Source organism: Oryctolagus cuniculus, chromosome 8 (assembly GCF_051225735.1).
Source record: "Oryctolagus cuniculus isolate XC-2025 breed Fujian yellow rabbit chromosome 8, ASM5122573v1, whole genome shotgun sequence".
Lineage (NCBI taxonomy): Eukaryota > Metazoa > Chordata > Mammalia > Lagomorpha > Leporidae > Oryctolagus > Oryctolagus cuniculus.
Genome location: NC_142874.1, coordinates 122,904,670 through 122,920,472, shown reverse-complemented (window position 1 = coordinate 122,920,472; position 15,803 = coordinate 122,904,670). Strand labels below are relative to the sequence as shown.

The 15,803-nt window shown below is 40.8% G+C and overlaps 1 protein-coding gene across 12 annotated transcripts in view; it reads right to left on the bottom strand.

The window, feature by feature from the left end:
* Positions 1-15,803, bottom strand: part of ADAMTS3 (ADAM metallopeptidase with thrombospondin type 1 motif 3) — a 320,013-nt gene that overhangs the window by 27,981 nt on the left and 276,229 nt on the right. For 11 of the 12 annotated variants that reach the window (XM_089302657.1, XM_089302661.1, XM_070048039.2 and 8 more), the window contains 9 exons: positions 14,163-14,246; positions 12,197-12,353; positions 11,364-11,469; positions 10,817-10,960; positions 10,089-10,221; positions 7,677-7,790; positions 3,845-3,990; positions 2,341-2,516; positions 60-193 (listed from right to left, as the gene is read on the bottom strand). In XM_089302657.1, the coding sequence (XP_089158783.1) occupies positions 60-193; positions 2,341-2,516; positions 3,845-3,990; positions 7,677-7,790; positions 10,089-10,221; positions 10,817-10,960; positions 11,364-11,469; positions 12,197-12,353; positions 14,163-14,246 (1,194 nt within the window). The remainder of the gene's footprint in view (positions 1-59; positions 194-2,340; positions 2,517-3,844; positions 3,991-7,676; positions 7,791-10,088; positions 10,222-10,816; positions 10,961-11,363; positions 11,470-12,196; positions 12,354-14,162; positions 14,247-15,803) is intronic. The other variant, XM_089302660.1, reaches the window with a different exon arrangement.

Here is a 15,803-nt window from a genome sequence, read left to right as displayed (position 1 = left end):
AGTAAAAGTACAATTGCACAGCCCTTTAGGAAGCCTTTTGGGACGTGATGGTAACTCACCACACACTCTCCTCTCACACATATACTGTATGGATCTTTGTAGGAACAGCGTGTCCCATCATGCACCAGCTGTTTCATATAAGCAACGTCTCCAGTCTCTTTGGATTGACAGTATAGGTGGCATCTTTTCTTGGCTGCATAAGAATCAGGATAAAATTCACTATTTACATAAACTGGAATGTTTGCACATCATTGTCTATCTTAAAATATAAAGTTCCAGTGTGGGTCCCAGCGTGGGTTTAAAGGAATACTGTGAAAATTAATAACATAAGACAAAAAACACCAATACATGGATATGTCATATTTTCATTACAGCCACCATGTGATTTGTCATCTAATGTGCAATGCTTAAAAATGATTTATGTATTTGAAACTCAGAGTGCCAGAGAGATTGGGGAGGAGGGGGAAGGAGAGAGAGAATCTTCCTTCTGGCGGTTCACTCCCCAAAACACCACAACAGCTAGGCTGGGCCAGTATGAAGCCAGGAGTCAGGAACTCCATCCAGTTCTTCCATGTGGGTGCCAGGAATCCAAGTACTTAAGCCATCATACACTGCTTCCCAGGCACATTAGAAGGAAGTTGGAGGGGCCGGTGTCATGGCTCACTTGGTTAATCTTCTGCCTGCAGTGCCGGCATCCCATATGGGTGCCGGGTTCTAGTCCTGGTTGCTCCTCTTCCAGTCCAGCTCTCTGCTGTGGCCCGGGAAGGCAGTGGAGGATGGCCCAAGTGCTTGGGCCCCTGCACCCGCATGGGAGACCAGGAGGAACCACCTGGCTCCTGGCTTCGGATTGGCGCAGCGCTGGCTGTAGCAGCCATTTGGGGGGTGAACCAATGGAAGAAAGACCTTTCTCTCTGTCTCTCTCTCTCTCTCACTATCTAACTCTGCCTGTCAAAAAAAAAAAAAAAAAAAAAAAAAGGAAGTTGGATCAGAAAATGGAGCATCTGGGACTTGAATTGGCACTCCAGTGCGGGATGCAAGCATTTCATGCAGTGACCTAACCTTCTGTGACAATATGCTGCTCTCTAAAGTGGTATAGTTTTGAGACAGAAAAGGGGCTTTATTAATAATTGAGCAGGCACAGCAAGTAGAATTGAGGACTGCCCAGCTCTTTAATAAATTAATTCAAAACCACTTTTGTTTTACTGATGATCGGAGCCTGAAAAAGGTTTCTACTGGTTTTGATCCACTCATCTAGCATAGTTTCTGCCTTCTGCAGGATTTTGTTAATTAATTATAGCTTATGTGACTCACTTCATCAAAATAAATCGGTGCCAGCATTGTGGCACAGCAGGTGAAGCCACAGCCTACAATGCTGGCGTCCCAAATGGGCGCTGGTTTGAGTCCTGGCTGCTCCCCTTGCAATCCAGCTCCCTGCTAATGTGCCTGGAAAAGCAGCAGAGGATGGGCCAGGCGCTTGGGCCCCTGCCACCCATGTGGGAGACTTGGAAGAAGCTCCTGGCTCCTGGCTTTGGTCTCACCCAGCCTTGGCTTTTGTGGCCATTTGGGGGAGTCAACCAGCAAATGAAAGATATTTTCTTTCTTTCTCTCTCTCTCTCTTTACTTCTCTACCTCTGGCTTTCAAATAAACAAACCTTTAAAAAATAAAAATGTCTTCTCAATGCACTGCAACTCTAACATATATTCACGCTTAAAAAACATCTTTAAGCTGAACCCTGTAGCATAGCATATAGTATCCCATAACTATCTTCTTTAACTAATAAAAATAAGAAAAATGGCAAGAAGTTGCTATCTGAAGATATTCAACCAAAAATTCAAGGGGTAGAAAACATTAAAAGAGAACTTAAAAGCAAAATATCAAAATAGAAGTAAAATCTTAAAAGTATTTTTTTAATAAGTAGCTTAAAGTTCAAAACTAGAATGTCATCAAGTGCCTTTTGTAAATAATGGTTTCTTTTTCTTGGTCCTGATTCACTGTAGGAGAACTGTGCTTTCCTCTAGCTATTCAGAAAGGAAACATCACGAATATCCAGAAGCACTTCCTTGGAGAGAGATTTCAGCTGCAGCAGGGAATGCAGCCTCTCTCCCAGGCCTGACTTTCTCCTGGGCTTCCCACTGGTGAGGGCGCAGTGCTGTTGGACAGCGTTCGTAGTCCACAATGCTCACATTGCTAGAGAATAGAATACTTTGGTCCTATTCTGGGAAACCCAGGAGGATATACCTGTAAGTCCTGCTTCTCCTACGATCCATGGAGACAGGACGAGCAAAGCGTAAGCCCTCCATACTAAGGCCAGGAGAGGGAGACGAGGGTGGGCTACTCACAGTCTGGGTGCTCGTAGGGTAACCAGTGGTGCCTGCTGTTCTGGTATTCAAAGTGGGAGTTTCGCTGCTGGCACTGCTGTGCTCTAAAGTCCTCAAAGTGTTTTTGGCATTCTTCTGTATTACAAAGCTGGTACTCAAAATTAACACCAGGGCAATCCTGACCACCATTGATGGGCCTAGAGAAAAGACAACATTGAAAGAGCCCTCGGGCTCCAGTCCAGGGCTTGAAGCTTGCAGACACAGCGCTTGAGGGCAGGAAGCCAGAGCTTCTGTGCTGCCAGTGCTCAGTGAATCAACGCAGACGTCCTCATTTCAGTCTCTCCCAAAGCACCCTTCTCTTCCTGCTAATACGGGGGTGGCAGGGCAGACTCCAAAACTCGATTTAAATCAGCCTTTCAAACAGTGAATTCAAATGCATAGCAAATGTACATAAAGAAGTAAAAGAGCACGCATATGGACTCAAGAAAATTATACTTTCTACCATATGTCAACCTCATAGCGCCAACTCAAAGACATTAGATCAAAGCTCTATGCCTCAGTTTCCTCATGTAGAAGACGCAAACACTATTATCCTCCTTAGAATTGTGACAATTAAGTGAACTGTCACATTTAAAGCTCTTAGACCCTGGCTCGTAGTGAACCTCGGCTGTTGCTGTTATTTTGATTATTTATGTTCCTTCTCCTGATGTGCCCATCATCTCTGCCTGTGAAGACAGGTACATGGCACCTGCCAGTCCTTATAAACACATGACCAAGACCACTGTGTTGCCAGAAACAGAAAAAGGCTGCTCCCACCTTAAACCCCGATGAGGAAGAAAGCCCCATGTTTAGTAAGTCAATTACCTATTTTCCCCGAGGAAAATAAAGTTTGTTGAGCACACAACAGAAATTCAATAAATTGAGCCCAAGTGAATGAATGGACACTTTTTCCACAATAGTTTTCCGACCTTCCATCACAGTCCCTGTTGCTCTGCGTATGCAGAAGCAGTCACCTCCTACCCAGCAGAGACTGATTCTGTCTGATGGGCACCCTTCTCCCTCAGATGCTCCGCCGCTTCCTGCAGCGCCCAGGGCCTGCTCAGCTCCTTACAATGAGGGTACTTCAAAAGGTTTGTGGAAAATAAAATTGTTTTATTTTGGCGCAAAAAAATTTTGAAATTTATGAAAAGAATTTGTCATCTGATATGCATTTTCTAGGAACTTTTTGAAGACTCCTCATATACACAGATTTTAAAATCTTTTCCAGGTGAAGGTGCATTTTTTATGCCAAAATAAACTTATCTTTTTGAACTATCTCTAGATTCCCAAGCAGCAATTTGTTTAAAAACTCTACTCTTCATCAGAACTTCTCATCTTCTTCATTGTCTACTCTACATGAGGTTGGTAAATGAATATTTGTTTTCAGTCCTGTATATTATATATAGTTCATCAAACAGAATACTAAGAACCTAATATACTTTTCTGGTCTGTCCCAAATCAGGAGAATTGCAGAGATTATACTCACATGGGATTATTGCACTGGCGTGTTCTGAAACGGACACCAGTTCCGCATGTCCGGGAACAAGAGCCAAATTTCGTCCATGACCCCCAGTTACCATCTTGCTTTTGTTGATTGGCATTCTTCCACATGCAATGACCCTTATAACACCACTTAGGAAAATGACAAAAAGTAACTGTGAAAATCATGCACACATGAAAGCTGTGCTGTTATTCAAGAACACTTTTTTGGGGCAGATATTGTGGTGCAGTGAGTTCAGCTGCCTCCTGTGATGCTGGCATCCCATATGGGTGCCGGTTCGAGTCCCAGCTGCTCCACTTCTCCCAATCCAGCTCCTTGCTCTCCATGTGGGAGACCTGGATGGAGTTCCAGGCTCCTGGTTTTGGTCTGTGCCAGCCCTAGTCTTTAGCCATTTGGGGAGTGAACTTGAGGAAGGAAGACTGGTATCTTTCGCTCTCTCCCTCCCACCTTCCCACCTTCCATAACTCTGTCTTTTAAATAAAAAAATAAATCTTTAAAAATAAATGGTCTGTCCTGACCATGTAAAGACTTAAACAAAAAAGGAACTCTCTTTTTGAAATTTCCTTTTGTCTTTTCTTTTCCAGGTGAAAATGCATTTTAAATATCCAAATGCAATGAGACCATTACAATGTCCTATGAGAAGAGTTAGATGTGCATTTTGAAGTATAAATGTAAAAAATGATAACCACTCAGGTAAGTTTTTAAATGAAGCATTCACTAGTGAATCAATAATTTTTCCAGTGCCCAATCTGCACAGAAGTTACTTTTCCACCTTTCATCTATCTAGCTACATGGTACCAGGGTTCTAAAAAATTAACTTTTATTTATTTGAAACACAGTGAAAAAGAAAGTGAGAAAGAGAGACAGCCAAAGAAAGATCTCGCATCTGGTGGTTCACTCCCCAAATGCTCTGAACAGCCAGGGCTGTATCAGGTCAAAGCCAGGAGCTGGCAACTCAATCCAGGTCTCCCACATGGGTAGCAGCAACTCGACTACTTGAACCATCACCTGCTGCCCTCCAGGGTATGAATTACCAGGAAGATGGTGTAGAGAGTTGGGGTGAAACCTGAACCCAGGCACTCAGATACAGAATTGCAGGTCCCAGGCAGTAGCCTAACCACTGTGCCAAACACCCAATCTTGTATCATGGTGTTTTTGAGGGCAACACGCTCCCCATTAAGATCACATGAAATATATACTTGCATGCCTCAACTTAGAAATTAATTAACATATCCAAAATATTTCATGTTTCAAAGCACTTTTACTTAATGTAAACATTTTTCCTTCACACTGATTCTGAGAGTTAGGTAGGTCAGAAATATGATCTTCACCCGTCAGAACAGGAAAATTGAGACTAGATAGGTTCATCACAGTGTAAGGCTATCTTCCATGAAGCAATTAAATGTGGCTACTAGGATTCTGATGGTATAGAAGGCAATCTACTACCCAGCACTTACACTATCCAGCAAATAGCAGGTACTCAAACGGTGTTAGCTATTTTGCTTTCAAACATTTTGACCTTCCTTTTTGCACTATAGACAATAAAAGTGGTTCTTAAAAACTCAACATTTGTAAATGTAAATAACAGCATAACTATAGCAGAGTACTTCAAAAAGATTTTTTTTGTATTTTTTAATTTTTTATTTACATGAAAGGAACAAATTTCATGTGTTCATTATATATAATTTTAAAAGCATAGTGATAATTCCGTCCTAACCTCCCTCCTCCCAAGCTCCCACCCTTCCATCTATCTCCTTCCTTATTTTTTCTTCTCATTTTTACAATGACATACTTTCAATTTACTTTATAATCACAAGCTTAACCCACCACTAAATAAAGAATCCAGCAAGTAGAAATATAAAGACCACCGTTCCTTCAGAGTATAGTCAAGGACTACATTAATCTCCCCTCCCCTCACTCTGTCAAGGTGCCAGACTCAGGTTGCCAAGGTGGAGCACTGGCAACCTTAGTGGGGCAGGTAGCTGGCACCCGGAATGCTGCAGCGCTCTCTCTCTCTCTCTCTCTGCAGATGGGGAGGCTCCTGGGGCTGGGAGTGGATGCCCTGCACCCTGTGACTGTTGGAATCCTGTGACCGTGAGACAGGGCATGGGGTGTGACTGAGTCTTTGGGAATCACTGGGTCTGACTTCGAAATGTTTATGGAGAAATGGAATTTAAAGTTTTTGTTGGGGGTTGGCATGGTGGCATAGTGGGTTAAGCCACTGCCTGTGATGCTAGCATCCCACATGGGTGCTGGTTCTGGTGCTGGCTGCTCCACTCCTGATCCAGTTCCCTGATCATGTGCCTGAGAAAGCAGATGAAGATGGCCCAAGTGCTAGTTTCCTGCACTCACGTGGGAGACCTGGATAGAGTTCCTGGCTCCTGGCTTCAGCCAGGCCCAGTCCTGGACATTGCTGCCATTTGGGGAGTAAACCAAAGAATGGAAGATCCCTCTCTCTATCTCTAACTCTGCCTTTCAAATAAATAAGTAAATCTTTTGAAAAATAAAAATAAAGTTTACTGTACAGAAATACTTTTGATGTATATACAAAAGGTCAAAATACTCATGGAAATCTACATTATGAAAAAATTATACATGAATTTCAAAAGTTTTTGTGCCAAAATAAACATATTTAATTCCACATTCCCACAGACTTTCTGAAGTACCCCTATATTTAGAAGAGTTCAATGTTAAGTGTTAATTCAAGATACCATTTTTAAATAAAGAATGAACTCATTGTTGTTTTTAGTCAGAAGAACTTTCCCACAGCAAGACACTGTATATAATGTATTTAGCATAGTGCCTAACATAGTACAAACACTTTATGACAGGCTTTACTATTATTATGAATAATTCTCATCAAAAGGTAGTTTATACATATTTGAAATGGAGCATTAGAAGAACTGAAAGCTATAGATCTTTGCCAGATGGTGGCCCTGTCTGCAGTATCTGATTTCTCTCCTGGGCCAGGCTCTTCAGTTTGAGTTCTCAGCATGCTTTTGTTTGGGAATCTCTGCCCTTACTTAGTAGCATAGCTGGGCACTCAGCCACTTTCTGAGCATTCAACCCTGACTACACAATTTGAGATTTAAAACCTCTGGGCATCTTTCCCCAGGGAGCAAGGCCAACTCTTCCCAGTTCACATGACTTTATTTCTGGGCAACTTTCACAAGGAATGGGACGCCAGCAAGTAAATCAAATCCCACTAGCAGGGGGCCAGAGTTTCTGTGGAGGCACTTCTTCCGAGTCTATGGGTTATGGGCTGAATGGAGATCCAATGTATGGGGCCCTAATCTCTGGAATCTGGATGTATTACCTTCTTTAGAAAAGGGACCTATGCAAATGTGACAAGGCATTTTAAGAGTGGGAAACCATTCAGTATCTTTCTGAGAGAGGGATAGAGAGTCCGCATTCTCCGGAGAGGAAGAGGCAATGAGACTATAGGAGGCAGCAGGGGGAGGGGTGCAGCCGCCCCAACCTGGAATAGACAAGGGAAACCTTGTCCACAAGGGCCTCTGAGGGCATGTGGCCCTGTTCACTTCCTGATTTGAGCTCCAGGACATTAATTTTGAACTTCTGGCCTCCAGAACTGTGAGAGAATACATTTCTGTTGTTTTAAGCCATAGATCTGTGGTCATTTGTCAAGCAGCCACAGAAAACTTGTACACATTTCTAGTGCATGACTGTAAAGAAACCTCCACATAGTTCTATGGTTTTCATGAAAATGACAGCGCAACTGCATTTATTATGTTCCAGACTTTTAGAGATCATTATATAACACATCTTAAACCCTCGTTGAGTAAGTATATATACTCACTTTTCCAGCAGAACATTCAGTCCCATCAAGCGGGGGTCCCTTTTTAGTCTTACAGAAGTACGGATTATCAGGATGGCTACACCACAGCTGTTTACATGGGTCAAAGGTTCGGAACTGGAAAAGACAGAATCAAACTCTCATTGGTCTCTCAACTCACATGACATGCACCAATATGATATATTATATGGTTTCTTCATGTCATATTTCTTGCATATTTTCAAGTTAAGAACCACAATTGAGAAAAGTTAAAGGGAAAAAAAATACTACATAAAGGGTCAGACATTTGGCACAGCAGTTAAGACTCTATTGGGGAAGCCTGCATCTCACATTGGGATATCAGGGCTTGAGTCTAGCTTTGTTCGACTCCAGCTTCCTGCCAATACATATACTGGGAAGCAGCAGTGATGGCTCAAGTAATTGGGTTCCTGCCACCCACACAGGAGATCTAGATTGAGTTACCACCTCCTGGCTTTGACTGCACCCAAGCACTGTTACTAGCATTGGAAACCAGTGAATGAGAATTCTGTTCAATTATCTGCCTGTCTATATCTGTCTCTCATATAAATATTTTATTTTAGAAAAGCCAAACAGGGAGTCCAAGATAAAACTTGTTTATTATTGTTACTTTAGAAAAGCAGAATATTCTGTATTTGGAATACTAACATGGCATTTTTTTTTTATTTTTTAATTTGAGAGAGAGAGAGAGAAATCTTCCATCCACTGGTTCCCCAAATGTCTCTAACAGCTGGGGCTGGGCCAGACTGAAGCCAAATGCTAGGAACTTAATCTAGGTTTCCCACTTGGGTGATGGGGACCCAAGGGCTTGAGCCATCATCTACTGCCTCCAGGGGTGGAAGTTAGCAGGAAGCTAAATCCGGAGCACAGGCAGGACTGGAACCCAGGCACTCCAATATGGGATGCAGGTATCATATGCAGCATACTAACCACTGTGCCAAATACTTGTCCCCTTCAAATCTGTTTTTCATAAAACACAATATGACATCCAAATGTTTGTGTATGCATGTACACATATTTGTGTGCATTTCTTGTTCATCTGTACTTTCCTTCTAAATGTAAACATTCTTTAGATTAAGAAAAAAAACAGACAACAGTCTATCCACATATCTACTGCCCACATTGCTAATTACCCACTGACAGCCTTATGTTCAGATTAGTTTTATTAGTACCCATTTTTAGGCCTGGAGTTGTTGTTTTTATTCTTACTTATAGCAGAAATTGTACTTTTCCATGACAGTCAACCATCATTTTAGAATTCTCAGATCTAAAACATTAATACGATTAGGGAAGAACTAACAGTATATACTTTATAAGACCAAAAAAGCTGTATTTGGAAGATTTTAAACAGATTAATGTTTTTTCTAATAATGAGATATTTCCCTCACTATGCACTCATATTCAAGAGTGACATACTAAAAATGTTTTTGAAAACTGCATATGTGGGCTGGGCTGGGCTGGGTGACTGGTCAGCTACACCTTAGGGTGATCAGGTAAGAAGCTAATCTTTTACTGGGACCCCCTTACCAATACCAGTTTTACCAGGTCTTTCTCCTAGTTTTGTTGTAATACACAAAGCTTACTTCAATGTATAAAAAAAATACTTCCCTTTAAAAAATAAATTATTAAAGATCAACATGGAATTGAATGAACTATATTTCCAAACTGGGTAGTTACGCAAAGAATGACTTCCATGGGTTCCTTTGAGCATTTGCTATGTGCCTGCATTGTACTAAACACTTTAACTACATTATCAAATTTAACCCTTACAATAATCCTATGACCTAGATAATACCATTATCCATATATTACATGTGAAGCAACTAAGCCAGAAAGATACATAATGTGTCCAGTGTCACATGCTTACCAAGTGTCAGAGCCAGGATATAAACCATATGGCAGCCACATTCCTGATGCCCACCCATGTACACCATTGGATTCTCCTACGACAATATACTAGCACAACCTTCCCTATGATCAGAAATCTGGAATACTGGCCATCAAAGCAATACATGGAAGGCATGAGAATAACATCTGAAGGTCATAAAAACCAGGTAGAGAATGAGAGTATAAAGATTTGGAATTGATAGCCTTGTGTGACAGTCCCATTCCCCCATTTACCAGATGTGTGAATTAAGCAAGTTACTTAACCCCTGTAAAATTATACCAAATTTTGTCACCTGCAATTAGGTTTAAATAAGATTATATATATATATATATATATATATATATATATATATTTAAATCATTTAGCTTTTGCATGTAGCAACATAGCAAACACAAAATAATTGGTTGATGTACATATACTTGGATCAGTAAGTCTGCAAAGCTTTCTGAAGAGGAGCTACATAATTAAATTTCAAGATGCAAAGTCTGAGTTGACTATGAGTGACGTACCGCAGTGCACATTTTATAACCAACACCAAAATCAAAACGACATTGCTCGTCCATAGAATAATTTATTCCAGGAAGTTCTGGGAGTTTGGGCCAGTCATGTTCAAAAGGGTCATCAAGGAGACAGTCATAGGAGCTGTAGAAAGGAAAACATGGCATGTAGTTCAACGTTCACCTTTTAAAATTAAGTCCTAATAGAAAAGTGCTCTAGGGGATTGCCATCAGATCACAAAGCAAGTTCAGAAACGCATGCATTCTGAGGTTTCTTGTTACAGTTCCAATTAGAAAAAAGATATTTTATTCTTATTGAACCCATAAAAGTGAGCCAAGTGTGATTTAGGAAGGCAGTAGTGCTAGGATACTCTTCTGGTGTCACTACCTAACCATCACATGGTGTGGCAGGGCAGATCCCAACACCCATACTGTAGCAGAAAGGTAGAATAATTTGAAGGAATCCATGGTCATCTTCTTCCCATCCTCAACTCAAGCTTGGTCATTACACAAAGATGCCATGAGGAATTCACATCATGGTTGAAAATGCACTTTGATTCTAGGCTTATTGCTTGAAGCAATGTGATTACAGTATGGAATTGTGCCAAATGCCCTGAGTTATGGGAAACTGCTTATGAGTAACAGCAGTTTTCACTGGCTGGAGATTTTGTCATGGTCAAGATCCTAAGAGTCAGTGTCAGGTCTGCAGTCTACAAGATCCAAGCACTCAGGTCACCTACTGGATGTATCTTTTCAGTTCTTGACCACTGCATCGGGACCAGTGGTAACGATGAAAGGCCGCCTGCACCAAGGGAGCCATGACACTGCCCATGGCAGTCTCATCACCACACCTGTTGCCTTGTCCATCGTGCTCCATTCCCAAGCTAGAACACAAAGAAGATCCCAGGGGGAAGAATCAGAGGGCTGCAGCTTTTCTTTCTCTTTTCGAAAAATAAAAACTAGAACTGGGAGATTGATTTTTTAAGCCAACATGGCTTCCATGGAGAAGCCAGTCTCTGAAATTGGGGACAATCTGACAAAAACGCCCTGCTTATTCTATAGCTCTGCAAAGCACAGGAGTTCTGTGAGCTGGACTCGCTCATTGTGTTTCAGTGCATGACTTCTTCACTGATTTCAGCTTTGGCAAGGGAAGGGAATCGCACACTGGCATGCATTCTGCCCAAAGTGCAAACAATACGGGGAGGAACAGGAATTTTTTTTTTTTTTTTTTTTTTTTTTTTTTTTTTTTTTTTTTTTTTTGCTTTGTAGCTGTCAACAGTGACTTACACATGGCCAGTTTCATGGGCAACTACAAAGGCAGATGAAAACCCATCCTCATGATTTAGGGTACAACTTCTCACTGGATGACACATGCCTGTGACTGGAGCATATCCTGCAGAGAATAACAATCACTTTTATTTTCATTTTATGAGAAAACCCATTAAAAATTTCTACTGGACCTTTGCCTGCTGGGGAAAAAATAGCTTTCAGAAAACAGGAGCAGTATTGTGTGCCTGCTGACATTGTGCCACATTATCTTGGGAAAGCCACAGGTAATAGGCTCTAAAAAGATTTATTGGGTCTGCATTTTCTCTTTTCCTAAGGAAGGAACTTCTGGGGTTACCATTCTGTTCTGCCCACCAGCTAAGCCCTGTCATTCTGTTGTAGTAAATGGTCCTTCATATCGTGATACTGATGAGGGAGCCAGAAATTCCATCCACAGTGAAACAAAAATCACCCCTCTGCTTTTTCCAAAGTCCACATCAGAATATATTAGGTAAATTCAAGCTGACTTTGGAAGAAAGCTCTTTGGCTGCAGTCACTGGTTCAGTATCTCTTTGCTCATCTCAAGCACTTAGGGGAAGGCACACTGCATCAACAGTACCCTGTTAATACCCCAACTGTGCCATCCTTACTTAAAAGGCAAGTACAATACATTGTGATATTTAAGTGATATTTAACATTATGCTTTCCACAGAAGTCAGTGAAAGCCATCGAAAGAATGCATGCCCGGCTCATGTGTGGTAGTGGGGATCAAAACATTTGAACAGCCAGCCTGATTTAGTATTACTTCTGAAGTCATGTCCTTAAGTGTGTCTTCTACAAATTAATGGCAATACCTTGCATTCCTGCTGGCCCAAAGTCTTGCCTCGTTAAGAAAATTGCATGATCATGGTGTTCAGAGTGGTTGGGATCCGATTTTTGTTGTTGGCAAGCCCAGCGACATACATTCTCCAAGCTCCTGGATGGGTTTCCCCTTTCTATGAGGCTGATGGACTAGGAGGAAATAATATGTTAAAGACACTTTTGACATTTCCCCAAAGATGTCTCTTAGTAACTTTCTGTGAGGTTGAAATTTGGGGTTACTGTACTTTAATAATGATGAAGTAATATTGAACTGATATCTGGGTTTGGAAAATTGTACATGTCACTCAAGATAATTTTTATGATGATTAATATTACCTGTGCAAAAGTTAACTGACACCATTTATGAAATTGTCTGATGTTGAAATTGCTGTTGTGAGATAACTCAATGTTAATTATTTCAGCAAGGATTTTAATAGTCTAAATATTTTGTTTAGATATTTAGTTTCAGAGATATTAAGAAGAAAAATATTGGGAAATATTCTGGCATGGGACTTTTTCCAGAGATATGAAAGCACAAGATCTTAGTTAAAATTTTTGTGCATTTTTTGGTACAGAATTAATCAACATGTGGGAAGAATAAATTTTTCCACGAGCTGGCAAAGCTGGTCAACTTTATGTGGAGCAGTCAAATTATGCGATTCTCATACTGTAAATTAAAAAAAAAAACTATTTTTAACCTCATGAGAATATAATAAGGAGGGTGCACTCTCATCTTGCAGTTCTAAAAGACAGTATCAAGTTCCTTAGTATATTGCTTCTATTTCATTATGGTCAGGAGTTAAAAGTTCAGAGGGGAGAGGGGGCTCAACCACCAAAACCGAGGAACCACACTTCTCAGAGAGTTCTGATGGAATGCGAAATTAAGCTTGGAACCCAATATCAGTCCCTGCTTGGCTGACAGGCTGAGAGCTTTGTTATAATTCAGTAAATGTTATTATCAGTGTTTACATTCTTAATAAAAATAGCTTGATTTGTTATATGCTGATTGCATTCTTCTCCAAACAAATAATGTTAAAAACTAACTGAAACCGATTAACGTGCCCAGCTGGAGTTAACTTGCATTCCTCTTTAGCAACACAAAGTAGGTCAGGTTTATGGGATAAACTAAAGGTCAATGACACCCTATCATTAGAAAATGGTAAGTGGATGTTTAATATACTCATATCATGAAATGCAAACACATGGGTTTTTCCTGTTTCCTAATTGCAGAAATCCATTAAAATTTCATAATCAAGAGAATTAATTATAGGAAAGGGACATGCTATTTTAAACATCAAGAAAATTTACAAGTTAGTTATTCCCCCTGTACTTCCTCCTCAATGGGAGAGACTTCTTCAACCATTTCATTATCTCCAAAAACAGAGCTACATCCTAGCACCATTTTAAAGCCAGGTAAACTCAACAAAGGTAATGAAATTTGGATGTATTTGTTGTTGTTTTCAAAAAGATGACAATTCTTTTAAATGAAAAATATTTACTGTGCTCCACTTCTCTGTAAAATGCTGTTTTTAACAAATCAGGAGAAACCAAAGGTCTATGTCATCTTTCTTTACATATTCCAAGTACCTAGACAGCATATGCCACATAATAGGTAGTCAGTATAGACATTTTGAAAGTATAATGAATCACAAACTTGATAATGATAGGAAAAGGCGATTCTCTGTCCTCACAATGAAATCCAAATGTGTTCCCTCTTACGGCCTTTCTTGAAGTCAAGATGTCTACCTCACTATTAAAGTAAATCAGTAAACAGGGCAAAAATAATTCATTGTCTGCTTGAATTTGGAGAGCTCTGCTGACTGCCAGTTCCTCCTCCTCAGTTCAGAGCAACCTGGAGTCTACTTAGGACACATGGCAGTTCTAGCTTCAGCAATGCAGTCTTCCGGCTACCCACCCAGTCCCCAGTGTTCACGGCTAACATATTTCAAGACTTTTTACCTTTGCATAGCCCAGCATTATCATGCGCACCAGCACCACATTGATATGCACTCCCAGGGACTCATCGTGGTAAATTTCATTCACCTGAAACAAAGCAGATCATTGCTGGAAGGAATAGGACACAAAGGAATTCATGGGACATGCAACACCTGAGGGACTAGCCATGGAATCCCAGTACTAGAGTCAGAGGATTATTTTCAATTTGGTTTAAGCTGAACCCAGAAATGAAGTCATTTACCTTTGGTTTTGGGAACAATCCTGGGATAGGTGCATTACTGATTTTGTAGGTGCCACCGGGAGGTGCACATGCAGATCATAATCAGAAAGGACTTCATTCGAGCACTGTAGTGTTAGAGTATGTGTGTAATTTGCTTACAACATTTAGCTAAAGCAACTGCAGGAGGGTAACTAGTAAATCCTCTGCTAGCCCATGAGTCACTGCAGCCATGATGGAGAAAATCAGGACAGGCATTTTCCACTGGTGCTCACGTGACCAGCAGGGGTATGGTGTGTGGGTGACAGAGTCCTTGCCTTTAGGGTCTGGTCTGTGCACAGGAGCCGTGATGGCCTATTTGTATGGCAATGAGAAAGCAGCTGGAACAATTTTGTTGTTGTTTAGAAGTCCTATAAGTAAGACGCCCTTCAATATTCAAGTCTCTAGTGTAAGAGGTAGGTGTTTGGCACAGCAGTTGGATCACAAGCTTAGATGCCTGAATCTCACATTTGAGTACCCTGAGTACCTGTTTTGAATCCTGGCTCCTGAGCTCCCAGTCCATCTTCCTGCTAACACACACCCTAGGAAGCAGCAAGTGATGGCTCAATCACCTGTGTCCCTGCCACCTCTATGGGAGATTTGGATTGAGTTCTTGGATCCTCACTTTTGCGTGGCCCAGCAACGGCTGTTGTAAGCATTTGGGGAGTAAACCAATAGTTGGAAGATCTGCCTGTCTTTCAAATAAAATGATAAGTTTTAAAAAAGATGATTACCATTCCTTAAAACAGGAACAAATTACTAAGAGGACTGTACAAGTACATAGTAGGTGAATGTCAGCACTGGATATGGCTCAGAAGAGCAAGTTAGGATAGGCTAGAAATTAAGACACTCCATGGGACACCAGCATCCCGCACCAGAGTGCTTGGATTGGAGTTTTGGCTCTGCTTCCATTTCAGCTTGCTGATAACATATACTCAGGGAAGCAGCAGGTGATGGTTGCCGTACTTGGCCTCCTGTCATCCATGTCAGATACCCAGATTGAGCCCTGGCCTTTACACATTTGAGGAGTGAGCTAGTAGATGAAAGCTTGGTCTGTCTCTCCACCTCTCTAATAAATAAAAAAAATTCTTTTTAAAATAGAAGAGTAAAGTTAAATCATTGTGGTTTACTTAACTTTTAAAGTTAGGCTTAAATTTCTAAAAGTGATTTTACACTTTAAAATCATACATATTGGAAATAAAGCAAACTCAGGGCTCCTAGTTCCAACTCTATTTTATACAGATGAGGAATATGAAGTCAGGAGAGATCAATTGGCATGCAGAAATCACAGTTATTCAAAGATATGGATCTAAAGTAGACTATAATGATATATTCTGACTAAGCTACTGCAAAATGAATGCAAGTAAATAATGTTGAACAACTTGGTA